This window comes from Saccoglossus kowalevskii, chromosome 2, assembly GCF_978046115.1.
Source record: "Saccoglossus kowalevskii chromosome 2, keSacKowa6.1, whole genome shotgun sequence".
Classification (NCBI taxonomy): Eukaryota; Metazoa; Hemichordata; class Enteropneusta; family Harrimaniidae; genus Saccoglossus; species Saccoglossus kowalevskii.
In genome coordinates this window covers 3,868,250-3,889,854 of record NC_140642.1, presented here as the reverse complement: position 1 = coordinate 3,889,854, position 21,605 = coordinate 3,868,250, and the positions used below count along the sequence as shown (strand labels likewise).

The following is a 21,605-nucleotide window of genomic DNA, read 5'->3' as shown; positions in this document are numbered from 1 at the left end:
ACATTCTACTGTATGTTGTATGGGGTGAAATACCAAAACAATTGACAACCATTCTACTGTATGTTGTATGGGGTGAAATACCAAAACAATTGACAACCATTCTACTGTATGTTGTATGGGGTGAAATACCAAAACAATTGACAACCATTCTACTGTATGTTGTATGGGGTGAAATACCAAAACAATTGACAAACATTCTACTGTATGTTGTATGGGGTGAAATACCAAAACAATTGACAACCATTGTACTGTATGTTGTATGGGATGAAATACCAAAACAATTGGCAACCATTCTACTGTATGTTGTATGGGGTGAAATACCAAAACAATTGACAACCGTTCTACTGTATGTTGTATGGGATGAAATACCAAAACAATTGGCAACCATTCTACTGTATGTTGTATGGGGTGAAATACCAAAACAATTGACAACCATTCTACTGTATGTTGTATGGGGTGAAATACCAAAACAATTGACAACCATTCTACTGTATGTTGTATGGGGTGAAATACCAAAACAATTGACAACCATTCTACTGTATGTTGTATGGGGTGAAATACCAAAACAATTGACAACCATTGTACTGTATGTTGTATGGGGTGAAATACCAAAACAATTGACAACCATTCTACTGTATGTTGTATGGGGTGAAATACCAAAACAATTGACAACCATTCTACTGTATGTTGTATGGGGTGAAATACCAAAACAATTGACAAACATTCTACTGTATGTTGTATGGGGTGAAATACCAAAACAATTGACAACCATTCTACTGTATGTTGTATGGGGTGAAATACCAAAACAATTGACAACCATTCTACTGTATGTTGTATGGGGTGAATACCAAAACAATTGACAACCATTCTACTGTATGTTGTATGGGGTGAAATACCAAAACAATTGACAACCATTCTACTGTATGTTGTATGGGGTGAAATACCAAAACAATTGACAACCATTCTACTGTATGTTGTATGGGGTGAAATACCAAAACAATTGACAAACATTCTACTGTATGTTGTATGGGGTGAAATACCAAAACAATTGACAACCATTCTACTGTATGTTGTATGGGGTGAAATACCAAAACAATTGACAACCATTCTACTGTATGTTGTATGGGGTGAAATACCAAAACAATTGACAACCATTCTACTGTATGTTGTATGGGGTGAAATACCAAAACAATTGACAAACATTCTACTGTATGTTGTATGGGGTGAAATACCAAAACAATTGACAACCATTCTACTGTATGTTGTATGGGGTGAAATACCAAAACAATTGACAACCATTCTACTGTATGTTGTACGGGGTGAAATACCAAAACAATTGACAACCATTCTACTGTATGTTGTACGGGGTGAAATACCAAAACAATTGACAACCATTCTACTGTATGTTGTACGGGGTGAAATACCAAAACAATTGACAACCATTCTACTGTATGTTGTACGGGATGAAATACCAAAACAATTGACAACCATTCTACTGTATGTTGTATGGGGTGAAATACCAAAACAATTGACAACCATTCTACTGTATGTTGTATGGGGTGAAATACCAAAACAATTGACAACCATTCTACTGTATGTTGTATGGGATGAAATACCAAAACAATTACAACCATTCTACTGTATGTTGTATGGGATGAAATACCAAAACAATTGACAACCATTCTACTGTATGTTGTATGAATGAAATACCAAAACAATTGGCAACCATTCTACTGTATGTTGTATGAGGTGAAATACCAAAACAATTGACAACCATTCTACTGTATGTTGTATGGGGTGAAATACCAAAACATTTGACAACCATTCTACTGTATGTTGTATGGGATGAAATACCAAAACAATTGACAACCATTCTACTGTATGTTGTATGGGGTGAAATACTAAAACAATTGACAACCATTCTACTGTATGTTGTATGGGGTGAAATACCAAAACAATTGACAACCATTCTACTGTATGTTGTATGGGGTGAAATACCAAAACAATTGACAATCATTCTACTGTATGTTGTACGGGGTGAAATACCAAAACAATTGACAACCATTCTACTGTATGTTGTATGGGGTGAAATACCAAAACAATTGACAACCATTCTACTGTATGTTGTATGGGATGAAATACCAAAACAATTGACAACCATTCTACTGTATGTTGTATGGGGTGAAATACCAAAACAATTGACAACCATTCTACTGTATGTTGTATGGGATGAAATACCAAAACAATTGACAAACATTCTACTGTATGTTGTATGAATGAAATACCAAAACAATTGACAAACATTCTACTGTATGTTGTATGGGGTGAAATACCAAAACAATTGACAACCATTCTACTGTATGTTGTATGGGGTGAAATACCAAAACAATTGACAACCATTCTACTGTATGTTGTATGGGGTGAAATACCAAAACAATTGACAACCATTCTACTGTATGTTGTATGGGGTGAAATACCAAAACAATTGACAACCATTTTACTGTATGTTGTATGGGATGAAATACCAAAACAATTGACAACCATTCTACTGTATGTTGTATGGGGTGAAATACCAAAACAATTGACAATCATTCTACTGTATGTTGTATGGGGTGAAATACCAAAACAATTGACAACCATTCTACTGTATGTTGTATGGGGTGAAATACCAAAACAATTGACAACCATTCTACTGTATGTTGTATGGGATGAAATACCAAAACAATTGACAACCATTCTACTGTATGTTGTATGGGATGAAATACCAAAACAATTGACAACCATTCTACTGTATGTTGTATGAAGTGAAATAATTTGCTAATATGCATGAATGAAAATGAAATATTTATAGTAGAACAGTACTGCGTATAGCAGAATGGTTGTTGCATGATGACGATACGTCTTATTGCAGTTTCTGCAAAAATCACTCAGATTGGTCAATCAGCTAGTGAAGAGTGAGGCTGTTAACACATAGACTTAATGTGTAGAGTATGTGTTGATCCCCTACTATGAGGTCATAACACATGATATCACAACTCACTAACCTGTTGGAACTGTCAGTATATTATCTGGTTTTACATCTGCATGAATCATGTTGGCGTGCCTTAGCAGCCCTAAGACTTGTAGCATTTGAATGGCCACTCGTCGTATCACACTGAGAGATTGCTGAAAGACACATAAAGAAGAGATACATTCAACTACAAGGATAAATCTCCAACTGTTTGCTCTATCACACTAATGTATCATTTACAGGTATAATGATAAATTATTAGTGGTAAGATTGACAGTCTCAAAGACCTCCTATGGTTACAGTCATTTTCACCTTCCCCAATACATCAAGTTTTAAAATTGATAGATTAGGTCCTCTTGGTTTATATGGTAAAATTACTGACCAATTAATAACTAACTACATTTTCTGCAACTAAATTATTAACTGAAGATGTTTAACTAAAATAATTTTATTTAACTTTTATTTCAATTTTTATAATGTATAGGATGAAAATCTTAAACCGGTCAGTCTTTAAACCGGTCAGTCTAATTTAAGGATGTTTAATAATCACCTAAACTGTATAGCTTGTCCGGGTCCTAAGTACAAGAAATATAACACTATGAATGCAACCACATTTTTAGCCCAGGGATTACAACTTTCACTGAAGGGCAGTACCACTATGATCTAGCATTTTCTCGTACAATTGTTAAAACATGTGTCGATGTATGTATTTAATTCATAGTAATAAGTAAATGGTAATTGTACACAATTAACAGAAGTAGTAAAAATTGGAATCACTGCGAGGCATGGCATGGCAAAACACACACACATTAGATTCACTTTTAATATACCGGTAATGGTGATATGAACTCGATTTAAGCATGCTCTTATATAGGGTTGCATTTTAATTCAAGTTTAATTAAACTCAATTAAAATGCAATTCAACATAGAATTGTGTTTTAATTAAGTTTAATTAAACAAAAGTTGAATATCTCGTGACTTAACATAAAAGTCGGCCATTTTTGTTCAAGTCTCAAAAACAATTGACGTGCACCTGTAACCCAATATGCATGATCATGATTTTGACTGTTAGACTGAAATCAACCAGTCAATCTCCGATTAACAGTATCGGACACATTTACTGATTTAATGATTTTAGACAAAATGGCCATCAATTTGTGAAATTTGATTGAATCACAAAACAACAAAAGTTTCAGTACTATCTGTGAGAATAGTACTTGTGTGCAAACTGTCATCTGAGTCAGATGATGTATTAGTCTGGAATCAACAGACATGAATAAAAACAAAATGGCTGCCAGTGCACCTGTAACCCAAAATACATGATTATGATTTTAGCAAATTTCAGGTCCAAAATGGCCACCAGTCGGGCATAATTGATCAAAATGTCATAAAAATTGATGTGCATATGTAAGTCATCATACACTATTTTTATGTTAAGTTTGAATAAGCTCGGTCACATCATGTCTGAGAAATGACTCTGGATAAACCCCAAATTAATAGTCACTGACTAACAAGCTGCTCTCTGATTGGTCTGAATGTTAGGTGTTAGGATTGGGTAGGCAATCAGACACAATGCAAGCTGCTCTCTGATTGGTCTGACTGTTAGTTGTTAGGATTGGATAGCCAACCCATTACATTTTTCATACAATCTTGGAAGTACCGGTAGCTCTGCATCCTAACATGGGGCAGTGAATAGTTCAGTGCTAACAAAATATTTTCTAAGACACAAAATATTTGTTTGTAAACTGGGAAAAAAATTATGAACATAATGTCACATAATGTCCAATGTATGTACCAAGTTTTAACAAAATCTGTCCATGCACACCCACGATTCAGTTTTGGAATGCCATTCGGCCATTTTGAATTGGACCGTGCCGATGAATTGAATCCAATTCGTATGTACACATGTACAAAGTTTGAACAAAATCCATCAATACAAGACTGAGTATTGGTTGCAGAATGGCACAAAAGAAGGCCGCCATTCAACCATCTTAAAAATAAGATTGTGAAAAAATATTTTAATGATTTACCGATTGTATACAACAAAGATAATTTTAATGTATTGGAGATGTTCGTCTAAATACAGTACACAAGTATGGTGGTAAAATAAAAGTACAGTATCTAGGTCATCACAAACATGACCTATTTTACTAGTTTGCACTTTGTAATCCACAATCTTAGCCTTGAGCTCTAGGCAACTTGGATGTTCTTAAATTAATCTCCAAATACATAGTGTGCTACATTTTCGTATCTTTGTTAACAGCTGTTGCAATTTCTAATGACCTTTCAAGAAGTTCAAGTTTGACAGCTGTACCGGACTGAGATCTTACAGTGAATAATGAAATACTAGTATTAGAAATAACTCACTAGCTCCAATAAGTGTACCAAATCACTAACAATATACAACCTGTGTTAGCAAATTTGACAGATATCAATGCAAAACCCAGGAAAAAAACCCACAATATTAAAATTCTGAAGAAAGAAAAGAAATAAATCTAAGAGAAATTCATCTGAGGTACTTGTATATTACTAGCGCTGTTCAGAAAGTAGTCTTAAAAGTTGACATGGACGACAAACAAACAGTAATATGTTTCAAAGACACCAAAAAATTTTGAGAGTTTGCAGCAATTTGGTTTTACATCTAGAAATTACCACTCCAAAAAAGGGTTCCCAGATTTATTCATAGAAACAGGGTTATGGATTTTCCTTCATATTGATATGACCTACGACAGCCATTTTTTTAAATTTGTATAATGGAAGCCATGTTTTGACACACAATGAAGGCAGTTTTTGAAATTAAAGCTGATATCCTGTCACTTTGATGTTAAAACTTTAAAAACTTTAAAAAAATATAAAAGCAATGACAATAAATCATACAGCAATAATAATTATTAATGAAAAACTGTTTTAGTGATCAAAATTGCTGGTAGAAAGAATCTATACAATTTGAATATAGGGCCATGACAGGAATACTGCATTATTTTATGTGCAAACACAGTACAATGTGATGACAAACTGTAATCCCTCCAACTAGATGCCAACTCCCCCTAACTAAAAGTGATGCATTCCTGGCAAGTGGACAGAATGTACTATGAGCAGCAGACCACCACAAAGGGAAAGAATTATAAAATGTTTTAGATAGTTATCGAATTACTCTAATGGATGTAGTAATATATATTTCATCTTAAAGAAGTATTCAAGTGCATATAAAGTAACTTAGAATGTGAGACAAATATCTCAAACATCATAAATATTACACTAATTTTCAAGTATTTAAGAGAAAATTAATGCAATGAAAATACTTGGAATGTTAAGTAGATGCAGTTAATGTATCTGATTTAGTTACTTAGATTTAACCTTTTCATGTCAAAAACCAACTTTTATCAAACATTTATTAAATTAAACATACATCATTTTTTTCTATTTTTTTTCCAAACAATTTTGAATAAGACTTTGATTGTAGGCAATGTAAAATTATGTTTGGTTTCAAATTAAGAAAGAAATACATAACAATTTGCAAAATTGTGGAGAACAAATCATTGCATTTAAGGGTTAAAGGTCACAAGCATTTCTATTGCCAAAAGTTGAGGGCGCAAAATTAAAGAGGAATCAAGAGAAAGTACTAAAACACCAGTAAAGCCAACATGAATTACTTTGTATGTAACTTTCAATGAAGGCATAGTTCTATTATAGTTAACCTTTATGTGATGGGATAAATAGATACATATATCATAAAAAAACAAAATGGTCGTCAACTCAATCAAATCACAAAACAACACTATCTACATTATTACACTTGTGTACAGTATGTGTGCAAACTTTCAACTGAATGAGACCCCCCCCCCCACCCCGGCACCACCGCTATTTGTCCCAATTTAACAACATTTTTGAGAGGTAGTTCCCTAATGAATTGCCCATTCAGCATACAGTGCATACTAAGACCTCTTCTCTTTCCCATGATACATTGGAAAATATGAAAATAGAGTGAAAAAATAGACAAATTAAGTATACTGATGACCTTAGGTATATCTTTGACTTTTGTTGGTTAATAAGCAAATAATATGTAACCAAAACATAACTGGGTCTGTGCATTATCCAAGATCATCTATATATCAAGTTTACAGACACAGTAACTGCAAATACTCGCATTTGTAAAAGTAGCTTACCGGAAATCCCCACACTGTCTACATTAACATAAAACAAGTCATTGAAAATGACACAGTTCCCGTTAAATTTTTGAAAGTTCTCTTTGTGCTCATCATATTAAAGTGGAGGGGTTGTCGTGAGTGTGTCCTTGAAACTTGAGTCCAAAGTGGCGTATACAACAGATTGTTTATTCACATCAAATTCGAACATGTGTTGCATGACGACCCCTTTGGTTTAAGACATAGCAAAGAAAAACATAGATCACAAGTGAATGCATGTCCAATTTATCACATTTTAAACAAAAAAGATGGCCACCAGTCAGCCATATTTGATCAAATTGCAAATCCAATTGACATGTACATGTGTCCATTTATGTGTCCATTTCTAAATATCAATGAAAATGATACATGGGTGACAGAGATATAGTAATATGGCAAAAATAAAAACAGCCGTTATTCGGCAATCTTTGATCTGATTAAGAAACAAACTGATATGTATGACGTATGTGCAAACTACGAATGAAAATGGTAAATAAATCTTGGAAATATAGTAGTAGGACCAAAAAGTCAAAAGGCTGTCAATCGGCCATCCTTGATCCGATTTTGAAACAAATTTTCATGGACATGTATCCTAACATGTATAAAGCATGTGCCAAATTTGAATGAAGCATGTCTAAGAAGATACCACATTAAAAAAAACAAGATGGCTGCCAGTCGGCCTTTTTTGATCCAATTTCGATAGAAATTATCATGGACATGTATCCTAACATGTATAATCTATGTACCAAATTTGAATGAAAACTGACAAAGCATGTCTAAAATATAACATTTTCAAAAAACAAGATGGCTGCCAGTCGGCCATTTTGAAAGAAATAGCTAAACCACTACATGTACATATGTCCTACATAAAGTACTAGGCACATGCGAAGAATGAACGGAATCGATCCAAAGGATTCTGAAATATGACTCTGGACAGACAGACGATTAGAATGGGTCATCTGACAACATAACAAGCTGCCTGTCGGCTGAGATAGCTCCACTGTTAGCACTGCACATTACAATTAAAGAACTGAAGATATCATTAGAAAATGAACAATATGTATAGTATCAAAGCAATCAGACTTGCTGTTTTCAACAAGAATTCGAAAATATCACTTTTCACCAAAAACGACAAAAATATTCATTAAAATTAGATAATTGAAGATATCACCACGAAATTAACAAATCTGAGAGAGGTCCACATGTAGTACCTATATATGTAGTATCAAAGCAATCAATCAGACGTGCAGTCTTTAACAAGAAATCGAAAATATAAATTTTTACCAAAAATGATAAAAATATTCATCAAAATTAGACAATTAAAGATATCATTACAAAATGAACAAATCTGAGAGAGGTCCACATGTAGTACCTATATATGTAATATCAAAGCAATTGGACTTGTGGTTTTTAACAAGAAGTCGAAAATATCACTTTTTACCAAAAATTACAAAAATATTCACCAAAATTAAAGAATTTAAGATATCATCACAAAATGAACAAATCTGAGAGAGGTACACATGTAGTACCTATACATGTAATATCAAAGCAATTGGACTTGCGATTTTTAACAAGAAGTCAAAAATATCATTTTTTACCAAAAATGACAAAAATATTCACCAAAATTAGAGAATTGAAGATATCATTACAAAATGAACAAATGTGAGAAAGGTCCACATGTAGTACCTATATACGTAATATCAAAGCAATTGGACTTGCGATTTTTAACAAGAAGTCAAAAATATCATTTTTTACCAAAAATGACAAAAATATTCACCAAAATTAGAGAATTAAAGATATCATTACAAACTGAACAAATCTGAGAGAGGTTCACATGTAGTACCTATATAAGTAATTTCAAAGCAATTGAACTTATCACTTTTTACCAAAAATATTCACCAAAATTAGAGAATTGAAGATATCATCATGAAATGAACAAATCTGAGAGAGGTCTACCCAAGGTACATATACACGAAGTATCAAAGCATTCAGGCTTGTAGTTTTCAAGAAGAAGTCGAAAAAGTAAAACATTGACACGGACAACGACGACGGACGGTGCCGGACAATCACTCATATGATAAGCTCCGCTCGACACAGTCGACAGCGGAGCTAATAAAATTTACCGACTTTGCTTAAAAACACACAATATTTGTGTGTTTCACTGTACACAGGACTCAAGCGATTCACCCCTAAGAACAATAGCACTTCCCAACCGTGTGTGGAGGGACTGTGTTACAATGTCTGATACCCAGCTCTTGAGTAAATTCAGTAGTATTAATAGGGTTTAAAAATTTAAATTATATTTTAAGCAGCCCCTAAAGTTGAGGAATAGATCAAATATTGCAGTGTTAGAATATTGACATGGACATTAACATTACAAATTAGAAAGAAAAAAAACACTTAAAAAAAATAGATAATACTGAGATTAATATGTTTTCAGAAAGCTGTGCATGTTTTTTTATTCAAATTGAACCTGAAATAAGTTTTCAAGAAGCCCCATTTATCTACAGTGGTTATTTTATATGAAACACAAATCGTGGCAAATTTATGCAAAAAATACTTCAAATTAATTACTAGATATTACCGGTATTCCAAGAGTATCATCTGTTAATAGTAAGTCATTGTGATTGGTCAAGTTCATTTCAATCATCATTTGAAATTTATAAAAATGTTTAATTTATATTTAAAAAAATACTCACACCTTTCTGAAATGTAGTGTATCAAGAGGAAATGTAACATGGGCACAAAAAATGAGGAGGCAATTTAAAACAAATTGTATTTCCTAGCATAGCATTGTTGCTGTTAAGATGTCATCAATGAGAACATGATAACCTCCAAAAGTAGATGTTTGCATGAAGTATAAATATAATGTCTTTTGAAAGACAACATGTAACTAGTTATGGTTTAATCACTTATCTTCATTTTCAAGGACCACAGAGTAACTCCCTTGTGTGCAGTATTCAATTCAATCCCTTCAAATTAAATTGGGATTTTCAACAAAACATACAGTAACGACTTATAATGTACCTGCTTTAAATGGATCTGAGTAGAATCAAGAAAATATAGACAACAATACCTACACAAGATGGAGACTCAGGAAATATTGCAAAACAAAAATAGATTCAATATCAGTTTCTCAAAATCACTGGTTGTCATATGACTCAAGTGGTTTGACAATTCAACATCATAACTGAGAGCCAATTAAACATCATTTTATTTCCTTGCTTGCTTCCTCTCATTACCAAGTCACCATGGTGACAAAAAGAAGAAAACAATAATGTCACCTGCATTACACTCAATTACAATCACTAAGGTACAAAACAATGGTTTAATGTCAAGGGTCAACTGTGGCCTTAATATACATGTAGCTGTGTGATGACAAATTATATATCTGGTCATGGCCATGCACGTACACAGGTCAACAATAGACTGATCACAGATGTGCACTCACAATTACAAAATTCGTTACTGACTGTTATGTGAGGTACATTTCAATAAACGTGATTTTTCGTCAAGATCTGGGTTTTTATAAAATGTGAAGATGCTAAAAATACAAATGAGCTCATTAAAAGGGGGCCTCAAGACAATTTTACATAAATATAGCTTTTACAGTAAGCAGTAATAAAATCTGACAGACGACATAAATGAAAAGTACCTAGTTAAGGGGGCGTAATCGTTATAGCCACAATGCAAGTTACTAGAACAAGCTTATATCATAGACAATGACAAAAGATCTTTATGATGGATAAAGCCGGCAGATAGTACTAATCTGTCAAATAAAACTGAATATCAATTTTAAGTATTAATATTTAAATGAATATCATCCAACAAAACAATCAAGTATCAACAAAAGCAGCAGAACATCCAGCCACTAGAGGGCAGTCTTCAACCACTTCACTAAAGGCGAGAGATGCACGCGATAGAACTGGCCAATAAAGACTGATTCGGTTATAAATAACGAAATTGTAGCGTGATATTGAGTGAGTCAATCAGTCAGTCATACATATTTCTTAGCACGTTGAGTGCATAAGATTTATGTTGCCAGGAGTGGTCAGTCATTCAATTATCCAAGTACTAATAGCATGGAATATTGCCAAGTCAGCAAGGGAAAATGTAAATCTTGTGGCTTTGCCTTGACCCTTCATGACCCCCTAGTCTATCTCATCATTACAGCTAAGTTACACAGCTATAAAACATTAGTGATGGTCATAGGAATTTCACAACACATTTTCTTTTCCCTGCCTTCTGGGAATCGCGGCAGTAGCTCCTCCAAAGCACTTTATTACCCCTCTGTAGTCATATGCAGCAGGCACTGCCCAGCCATTAATGTATTTTTCCAATAGACTAAAAGTGTTACTTATTATCTAACCAAGAAATAGTAATTAAAGATGACAGACTGCATCAACAGTTGGAACAATGGATGAAATACCCCAAACCATCAAGTCTTGTGATCGACTTTCAAAGTATGTGTCTAGAGACAGCATATCTAGGATAATGTACAAGGTGAACAAGAAGGCCATGCCGATGAATCATATGACATACTTTAATCAACGGACCAAGTGTTGATCAGTGATTGGTCAATGAACACTTTAATACAGTCACGCAACAAAGAAGAGTTATATTGCATGTTGTATCTCAATTTTGGGGTTTAATACCGGTAGTTTTTCATTACTACTGACAGTAGTAGGCATACTGGACGCACACGATGTCCCACACTTTTTGTTATGAAGATATTGTCATAGCAATGACAGTGTTAATCAATAAACCACAGGAGATGGTAATTTTGATTTATCCAGGTTTATTCATTTTGATATCAGAAAAAAAATCTTATGCAAATCAATTTCCACGGGAGCTGATTATGCACAGCGTGGAAGTATTACGCATGACTTATTGAACCACACATGTACACAAACTACATACATTTATAAACCAGAGGCAATGTATAAAACAAATATTAATGGCGAGTTTACAATACCATAGAAACATTTAGCCAATCGTTGGCAATATCAATAGCAAGGATGAGCGGTTTTCTTGAGAATTCATTAAAGTAATGCATTACTTTCGACTGGAAATCAGGTGAGCGTAAGTAAGACCACATGGCTACCTTGAAACTACATTTATTGCCATCTTATCTATGATGTCCTTGCATTGAAATTATTTTGTCTTGAGGGATCCAATCGAATGTCAGAACAATGCAATGCGATGATATCATGGTAATTGGTCAGGAACTCAACATTTACTTACTGTCAATCAAAGCAAAGTCTATTTTGTGGCCTATTACTTGGAGAAATTGGATGTCTCTGAAATCTACACACAATTACACTATAACTTTGAAACATTTGTCAGGACTGACGTGCACTTAAACCACTAATTAAGTGTGCCACATTTTCATGACAAAGGACAAAGACCAGTCATTCGGAGATAGCAGATGATGTTTCCTTGACCTTGTGAGTCAATTTAAAAAGAAGGAAAAGACTACGTGCATAACGTAAAGTATCAACAGAATCATTTCAAACGTTTATAAATGTGAAAGCTGACAGGTGAAAAAGGGATGTGAAGGGCAGAACACCTCATAGGAGTGGCATATAGTGAATTCAAGACCATTCACTTGATCGACTAACAATTATCCTGCATTTATGTAATCTTCATCTTTAGCACCTGCACATAGTGAAACTAAAAGAACCTTGCTCAGATCAGTTTGCTATCAATTCAATCTCCCCATGAGGCCTACTTTTTACACTAAGGAGAGAACTTCCATAGTTTATTCAAAGAGTGTTTTTGCCTTCTTGAATAACATTGAATATTGAAAATTACCTTACTTTTTTCGGTTTACACAATCAAACCTTTCTTAAAGTGCCTGTGAAATGGCTGCTATTTTCACGCCTAAAATTATCTAGTGATACATAAATATTATTAATTTTTATGTTTCTAAGCATGAATTATTTTTTTAAGTGAAAAAAAGTGTTTTAAACTCAGTCTACGGCAACTTTATTTTTGTGTATTTTAAAACGAGGCTCCTCATTAGCTTCTCATTTGCATACAGAAATTCCTCTTGTGACGTCAGAAGGGGAAGTCGCATGGCAGCTTGCATTGCCGATAAGTGTAAATAAGGCAAATTTCTTGTGCAGTTTTCTCGTCTTTGACTAAATTGTCACATATATACTTGTTCGTCGAGGAAGAATGGACCATAAAGAACACATAGTATCATTTTTTGTTGCATGGGGTTGAGTTAGATGCGAAATATGTCCGTTCTGGTGTAGCTGGTCACCGTGATCGTCACCGACACCGGCGCACGTTTGTACACTGTCGCTGGACAAAATAGAATTTGACGTCGGAATTATCTCGTTATTTAGCAGGTTACTAGGCACGTCACTACACTGTTTTATTTCATCGATCATCTGAGTAAAACATTCAAAATTAAAACAAGCAGCCTATCGGCTGAGATAGCTCCGCTGTTAGCAATGCACATTTCAATTAAAGAACTGAAGACATCATTAGAAAATGAACAATATGTATAGTATCAAAGCAATCGGACTTACAGTTTTTAACAAGAAGTCGAAAATATCACTTTCTACCAAAAATTACCAAAATATTCACCAAAATTAGAGAATTGAAGATATCATCATGAAATGAACAAATCTAAGAAAGGTCTACATGTAGTATCTATATATGTAATATCAAAGCAATTGAACTTTTGGTTTTTAACAAGAAGTCGAAAATATCACTTTTTACCAAAAATTACAAAAATATTCCCCAAAATTAGAGAATTGAAGATACCATCACAAAATGAACAAATCTGAGAGAGGTCCACATGTAGTTCCTATATATGTAATATCAAAGCAATCAGACTATTGGTTTTTCACAAGAAGTCGAAAATATCACTTTTTACCAAAAATGACAAAAATATTCACCAAAATTATAGAATCGAAGATATCATCACGAAATGAACAAATCTAAGAAAGGTCTACATGTAGTATCTATATATGTAATATCAAAGCAATTGAACTTTTGGTTTTTAACAAGAAGTCGAAAATATCACTTTTTACCAAAAATTACAAAAATATTCACCAAAATTAGAGAATTGAAGATACCATCACAAAATGAACAAATCTGAGAGAGGTCCACATGTAGTACTTATATATGTAATATCAAAGCAATCAGACTATTGTTTTTTTACAAGAAGTCGAAAATATCACTTTTTACCAAAAATTACAAAAATATTCATCAAAATTAGAGAATTGAAGACATCATCACAAAATGAACAAATCTGAGAGAGGTCCACATGTAGTACCTATATATGTAATATCAAAGCAATCGGACTTGTGGTTTTTAACAAGAAGTCGAAAATATCACTTTTTACCAAAAATTACAAAAATATTCACCAAAATTAGAGAATTGAAGATATCATCACGAAATGAACAAATCTGAGAGAGGTTCACATGTAGTACCTATATATGTAGTATCAAAGCAATTGGACTTGCGGTTTTTAACAAGAAGTCGAAAATATCACTTTTTACCAAAAATGACAAAAATATTCACCAAAATTAGAGAATTGAAGATATCAACATGAAATGAACAAACCTAAGAGAGGTCTACCCAAGGTACATATACACCAAGTATCAAAGCATTCAGGCTTGTAGTTTTCAAGAAGAAGTCGAAAAAGTAAAACATTGACACGGACGACGACGGACAATCACTCACATGATAAGCTCCGCTCGACAAAGTCGACAGCGGAGCTAATAAAAGAGAACATTCTAAACATTAGACTATAGTGAAAAACGACAAATCACAGTTACTAAATAAATGACAGCCGCGTGGAAATAAATTGACATTTTGTTGAAATAGGTGAACGCGTCGGCCGTCGGGTCACGACGAGGGCAAGAGCGTTTAAAAGCGGCGTTTAATTGGATAACAAAAATAATCGAGATCGACACACATACAGATAAATTCAGAGTGGACTCAAGTTAGCGTGATCCATGGCGTGATTGTCATAATTATAACATCATATTAAAACTTTACTTGGTGGAAACACGTTGACCAAGCCCGGATTCTTATTTCATAAATTATTATGCAGATCAAGCTGCAAGCATGGAGGTAAAAAAAGAACAGAGGTGTGAATTCAACATTCAACACCAATCACCAAACAATTCAGAAATTATTGCTACCTTTTTACTTAACAAGGACTAAATGGTCTCTATAAAACGATAATCAAGATCGCAAAAAAAGTCAACTCATTTGAAACACTTCAAGTTGCCGGACGTCTCTCTCTCTCTTCTGAAATCCGCCTCGGTGGTCATGGCTGGTCCGGAATCTATTTCTTTCAAAAGTGTTGTGCCAGGTTTACGTTGTCGGCGTTTCTCTTTAAACCTACCGGTAGTTGTTTTTTCATAGACGAGGACAGTTTTTTCAACAACAAAAAAAGAATCTGAGGTTAAGTGGCTTTCGTTCACTGATGTCGCACCTTCGGATCGATTAAAAACGTGTTAATACTTACACTATGACCATACGTTTCACTGCAACTGCCCACAACACAACATCTAAAAACTCCCTCTCAAAAAAATAAAATAGACAAAAAGAAAAAGAAAAAAACGCCGACCGAAAAATGTATATCGTTTAAAAGTATACTACTGTGGAATACTTTATTTTCGCTGGAATTAATTTTCGCTGAAAAGCCTTTTTGGACGTTTTGTATGGAATTTATTTTCACTGATTTTTGATGAGTTTAATGTGAAATATAGGAAAAGAAGTATATTCGCTGGATTTTATTTTCACGGAATCATCCCTTCAGCGAAAATAGCTAAAATAAATTCCAACGGCTCAGGGGTATGACTTCCTCTCACATGTTGTCGTTTGGTGGCGCACTTTCGGCAAGAGTCGGAAATCAGGAAACAGTCGACCGTTTCAGGATAGGTGGGCGTGGCTACAACACGAGAAATATACCAAATTTACTTGGATACGAGTGATCATTTTCAGCAAAAAAATCAATAACTGCCCATTTCAGTGGGAGACAGATCTAAAATGGGAAACGTGAGGGTGGACATTGCATCGGCACTTTAAACTACTGACAAGTGTCCATACCATATTTGTTCTATTATAAACCAAAAAGCATTTAATGTATACTGACTCATTAAAATATACAGTACTGGTATTTATATGTACAATTTTGATCACCATGCACTACTGATAGTACAAATATTTTATTTATTTTTCAACTATTGAGTACATATAACTTCCTAACACACATGGAACTTGCAAACAACAAAATATGATATTCAAAGATTTTCACAATACAATTTGCGCACAGTAATCTTAGAGTGTGTCTGAATATTTGATTTCTACTACAAAAGCTAGATACAGTTGGTGGCACATTCTTAATATAGCTGGAAACCTACATAAAATGACACCAACAAAAAGCTTGGTGAAGACCATAACGAAAAACAACAACAACTTGCAAGGCAAGGTCCACTTATCTGGACATTGATTCACCATGTACTTTGGCAGATCCTGTTCAGCTAGTGAATATTAAATTGCACCCTTTTTGAAAAATCAAAAATGTTCATTAGTAGCACTAACTCTCAATACACACCTGTTATACAGGTGCATCAAATCAGTTTTGTCTATTTTACCAGGAACATATAAAACCTACCCATAAGTTTACAAAGACGCTACCTATACCATAAATAACTTCACCATAGAGTATACAATATGCAATATCTTCAAATTTTTGTCTAGACAAATATATAACTACAATGACTGAAAATATTTCTAAAGTTTTGGTTTAGGTATAAAACTAATGCATTACAAATGTAAGAATACAGTTTCTATTTGTTGAATAAGTCAAATGTAAATAGTGAAATAGACACAACGTCAAACCTCAGTTAACTCAAATACTTGTTTCTATTAGAAATTCATTCATATATTATGCAATCATTATCTGAATAAACAAGTGTAGATTCACCACATGTAAAAAATATATTTCAGTAAACAAGGGAATTATAATTCTTAAGACTTAAACAATACAATTGGATTTGAGATTCTTTTGTTGTTATGTTTTAAGTAGAATTCTTTCATAGCCAGAGTTCATTCCCTCCAAATTAAGGTTCAAATATTTCTATTACTAATTTTCAATAAATTAACAAACACTTTCCAAATATAATATTAATTACATATATGGAACACAAATATTTGGAATTACAGACAGATTTTCTGCAAAACAAATAATAAACAGAAACATTTTATGAAAATGGAATGAAGTATACATTCAATGGTTTTATGTAGCAGACAATGTCCATCAGTTTCTACTCCGAACTACCTGTGATCGGGGGAGGGAGGCTGTTACTTTGGTCAGTAAAACAACATAAGCTTCCTGATTCATGAGTGAGTGGAAAATGACAGCAAACAATTCCTAGTACATGTGATGTGATGAGTCATATAACAACAATATTTGACCATCCTTGATCAGACGTTGTACAAATATAGTTGTACATATGGGGTGCACATTGTTAAATACACACATATGTGAGTGACACAGGTGTGCATAAAGGAGATTCAAGCAACTTATACAATGTAGACCAATAACTTTTAACAACAACACCAAAAACTGGGGGAAAATATTATTTAGACATGTCACAAATGTCAATTGTCAAGCTATAGAACATATGACAGAAGTATTGACATCAATCCGGCTTGTGCATTTAATTAAATCATGCAGAATACATATATACCAAATCCACCTTCAATTTGGGAATAAAAAATGAAAAAATATTCTTGTAAATAGAAAAGAATATAAACAAGAAGATAAGCCTTTGATATACCGACTCACTTTTCAATAAAAGGAATAAAACTAGCTGATTGGGTCACTGACCTTCACAGTATTTCTTTTAAAAATGCCTTGTCATCAGTTCTCTACTTCGGTATGACTGTATCGGTAAATATTTTGCCTAGTTTGCCAACTCCAGTATAGGTTGAATATTTTCTATACCTACACCAGGCAATAGATAGCATCAGCTTATTAGTATACGCACAATATGCTTTGCCATTGTGCATATGTAATAGCCATGCAATTGTTATGTATGATGTGGTCTAATTAGACTGGCAATTCATAACACAACAATGGGGTTATAGTAATCGTGTATAATGGGCATATAAGCGTATTGCGGTTAAACTGAAAAGGCTGATACAGCATGCTGCACGGCACCTGCTTTGAATTGCGAGGGAAATAAAATAAAAAAGAGAGAAAGAAAAACTATGCATTATCAAAACATGGAGTTTTTCATGCAAGACTGAAGTTGGGATAGGTCAGTGAGAATGTATACGTGCAATAACGGTTACGGGTAGCTTTCAGTAATATAATGTGAATTACACAGACGGATCTAATATTACGAAATACTCAGCCAATAGGAATCCAATTAACAACGCAGGAAATGCAGGTAAATAAGCTACAAGGCCATATCGTTCTCTCTGCCTTCTGGTAACAACTTATCACTCAACACTCTAATATAATGACGGGTCAAAATTGGTTAAAGACTATTTGAAAGCTCTGATAATATTTGTTGAATCAAGCTGGTATTGTTTGTCACTCACCCCCAGATCTCCCAATCCCCACCCAGGTGCATTTAATCAGCTGCTTGGTATAAAGTACAAAGTTAATTAACATTTATGGGTGTGCGTGCATGATCCTATTCTTATCCTTGACTTGTGAGTACAACTCTGAACTATACTATATGCATCCATAGTCATAGAAGGCATTGATATGATTGAATGGTTCCTTTCACTGCAATTGCAATAGGTGTCAGTCAACTAAATACATATGATTTAAAAATCAAAATTAATATAAATAATTTAAAAAATATCTATTTATAATCTTTAGATTATAAACTTATGTTTTAAATAATTGAAGGATGATACTGAAAATACACCTACCATTTGCAGTTTAGTTCATATTGACCTAAAGTGTTGTGTATATATATACATGTGAGCGGACGATGAATATCCCAAGGTCACAGACACTATTTTTCATAAACTGAGTCATAACTTCATGGCAATTGAGGAAGGAACAAACAAAACATGTAAACGCCCATTTATACACCACAACAGAAAATGAATCTGTTTTGTCAGGGCAGTCCAGAATAGCCAGAGGGCTGGTTAGCTATAATTGCCATTTTTCGTCATTATGAGCTTATGCAGCACTATCATTATGAACATATACACCCCTACTAGACATATAAATCTGACAGCAAATGACAGCTACAGGGTTGTACATTGGTAGGTGGTATGGGAGGTCAAGTTTGTATTGGTACACCCCCTGTTGACACCTTCTAGGTGATGACAGAAATGACAGGCAATTAATTATTATACAATGAGGAACAGGGAAAAATAACTGTAATTTACATATCACAGCCATGAAGGAAATCAATTTATGGCAACACTGGAAATTGCAATATCTACTCAGTCCATTAGAGCATGACATCCATCTGGTTACAACAGCTCATATTAATATGTACAGTCTTACTACCATATTTTGGGGGTTGGAGAGCCATCACGACACTGAAACAATGTCAAAACACCAGTTGTTGTATCATGAACTGGTATCATTGATACACAGATTTTATCAACTGTTTACTTCTTTGTTTGAGGTGCAACGCTGAGACACTAACACAGAAACTGGTAAGTCAAACATTAGACTTTATTACTAAATATTAAAAATTGTTTTTAGTAGGATTAATATTATCATTGCTTTTTTTGAATGAATCATAAATTTATTGTACAAATAAAATCATAATAAATTAAAAAAAGCAAATCAAAGCTTGTAGGAAGTTTCATCTAGGAACAAGTCAGTATACATCACAGATACAGAAATATTGTTGCAGAATAATACTGAATAGTCAGAAACTATGTTATCAAGACACATTTATTAATATATAACAAGCCTTACTCAAAAACTAATTCTGAACTCTAAAAATAGATCTGTTGTAATGTAGTTGTTGTTGCTTGGTTCAAGAAAAAAAAGTTTTGTATCAATTTATCTGGTCAATTGATGGGCGTGTACATTTTTTAAATTTTTAGTTACCGGGGTAACTTTCCTACAGTTTTTGCAAAATTCTGACAAAAAAACAGAAAAAATGCTGTGAAAAACAATGTTAACTGATTTGCATAATGACTAGAAACATGAATATACCCGTTGATGTTCTGGGCTTTAAACAGTTTGTTTTTTAATATGACAAAAACTTCTCATTGTGATTGAAAATCAATATGGATGAATTGGTGTTAAATGTATTGGGATAAAACTAAATCTTTGATTATCCATAAATATCAAAATCAACAAGTACTGAAAGCATGGATATGTAAGCGACTGAGGAGCTGCAATGGAATGGAAGTGGTGGTCAATCAAGCAGATGACAGCCATCCATACTTTAAAGTAATCCAGTCAAGTCAGACAGAACCAATCAATCAGATATGTCTTGTTTAACCAAATCAAGTAAATAAATAAAAAAAAGGTTTCAGACAATTGTTGCTCTGTGACATTCAAATTGCAGCAGAGTGGTTTAATATAATAAAATATCTGAAATAATAATCACATACACCAAATATTATTTTTAAAATATATTTACATCCAAGTGTCATGCAATTCTAAGTGGTCACAATCTTGGAAATTTAAAACAGAAATATTCTCTACTACATATGCATGACCAATTTAATAAAGTACAGATCAGAAATCAAAGTTTGGATGGTCCCATGGTTACCTTAGACAAATAAATTGAATATTTAATGCCTCTGGTCGCAAAAAACAATGAAGACTTTGAAGTAACGGGAAGTAAGAAACACACACAGAGATAACACCTTGGGGCCTAGCTAGACAGTCGCTAAGGTCTTTGAACTTGAGTCATATTCCGCATTGATACTTCACCCAAATCAGTCGTCCTTGTCGTTACTTTTCAAATTTTTTGCGACAAATATTATTAAAACTAATTGATATAAAGCATTGAACAAAATTGGGAAGTAGAAATATGTATTGTGGCAATGGTTCACGATTGAAAATCTATAATGAGGAAGTAACTGCGATTGTATCTATTATGCCGTATGTCATTATTGGTGTTTGTCGATCATATCTGCATATGACATGCTTCTCAACGGCTTACATTAGTCAAATCAATCATTAAAGCAATTCAGTATCAAAAATTTGCAGTCCAATTGGTTTTATTTTTATAGAAGCATATCCAATAGCAAAATTGGACTAACAAAAAAATATTTTTGCATATCCATTCCTGGTGAGATAATGTCAAATATTTTTTGAATTAAATATTTTTTGTAGCTTTATGAATGATTGAACCCTAAAATTGAGGCTGAGGCTAGCAAAAATTCAGATTAAACACAGTCTAATAACTTGACATGTAAAAGTACTGTATACATAC

The 21,605-nt window shown here is 33.6% G+C and overlaps 1 protein-coding gene across 1 annotated transcript in view; it reads right to left on the bottom strand.

The window, feature by feature from the left end:
- The window catches only part of LOC144349509 (uncharacterized), a 123,285-nt gene that overhangs the window by 53,547 nt on the left and 48,133 nt on the right, over nt 1-21,605 (bottom strand). Inside the window, exon 7 of the mRNA XM_085507935.1 lies at nt 3,045-3,165. Within this exon, the coding sequence (XP_085364061.1) occupies nt 3,045-3,165 (121 nt within the window). The remainder of the gene's footprint in view (nt 1-3,044; nt 3,166-21,605) is intronic.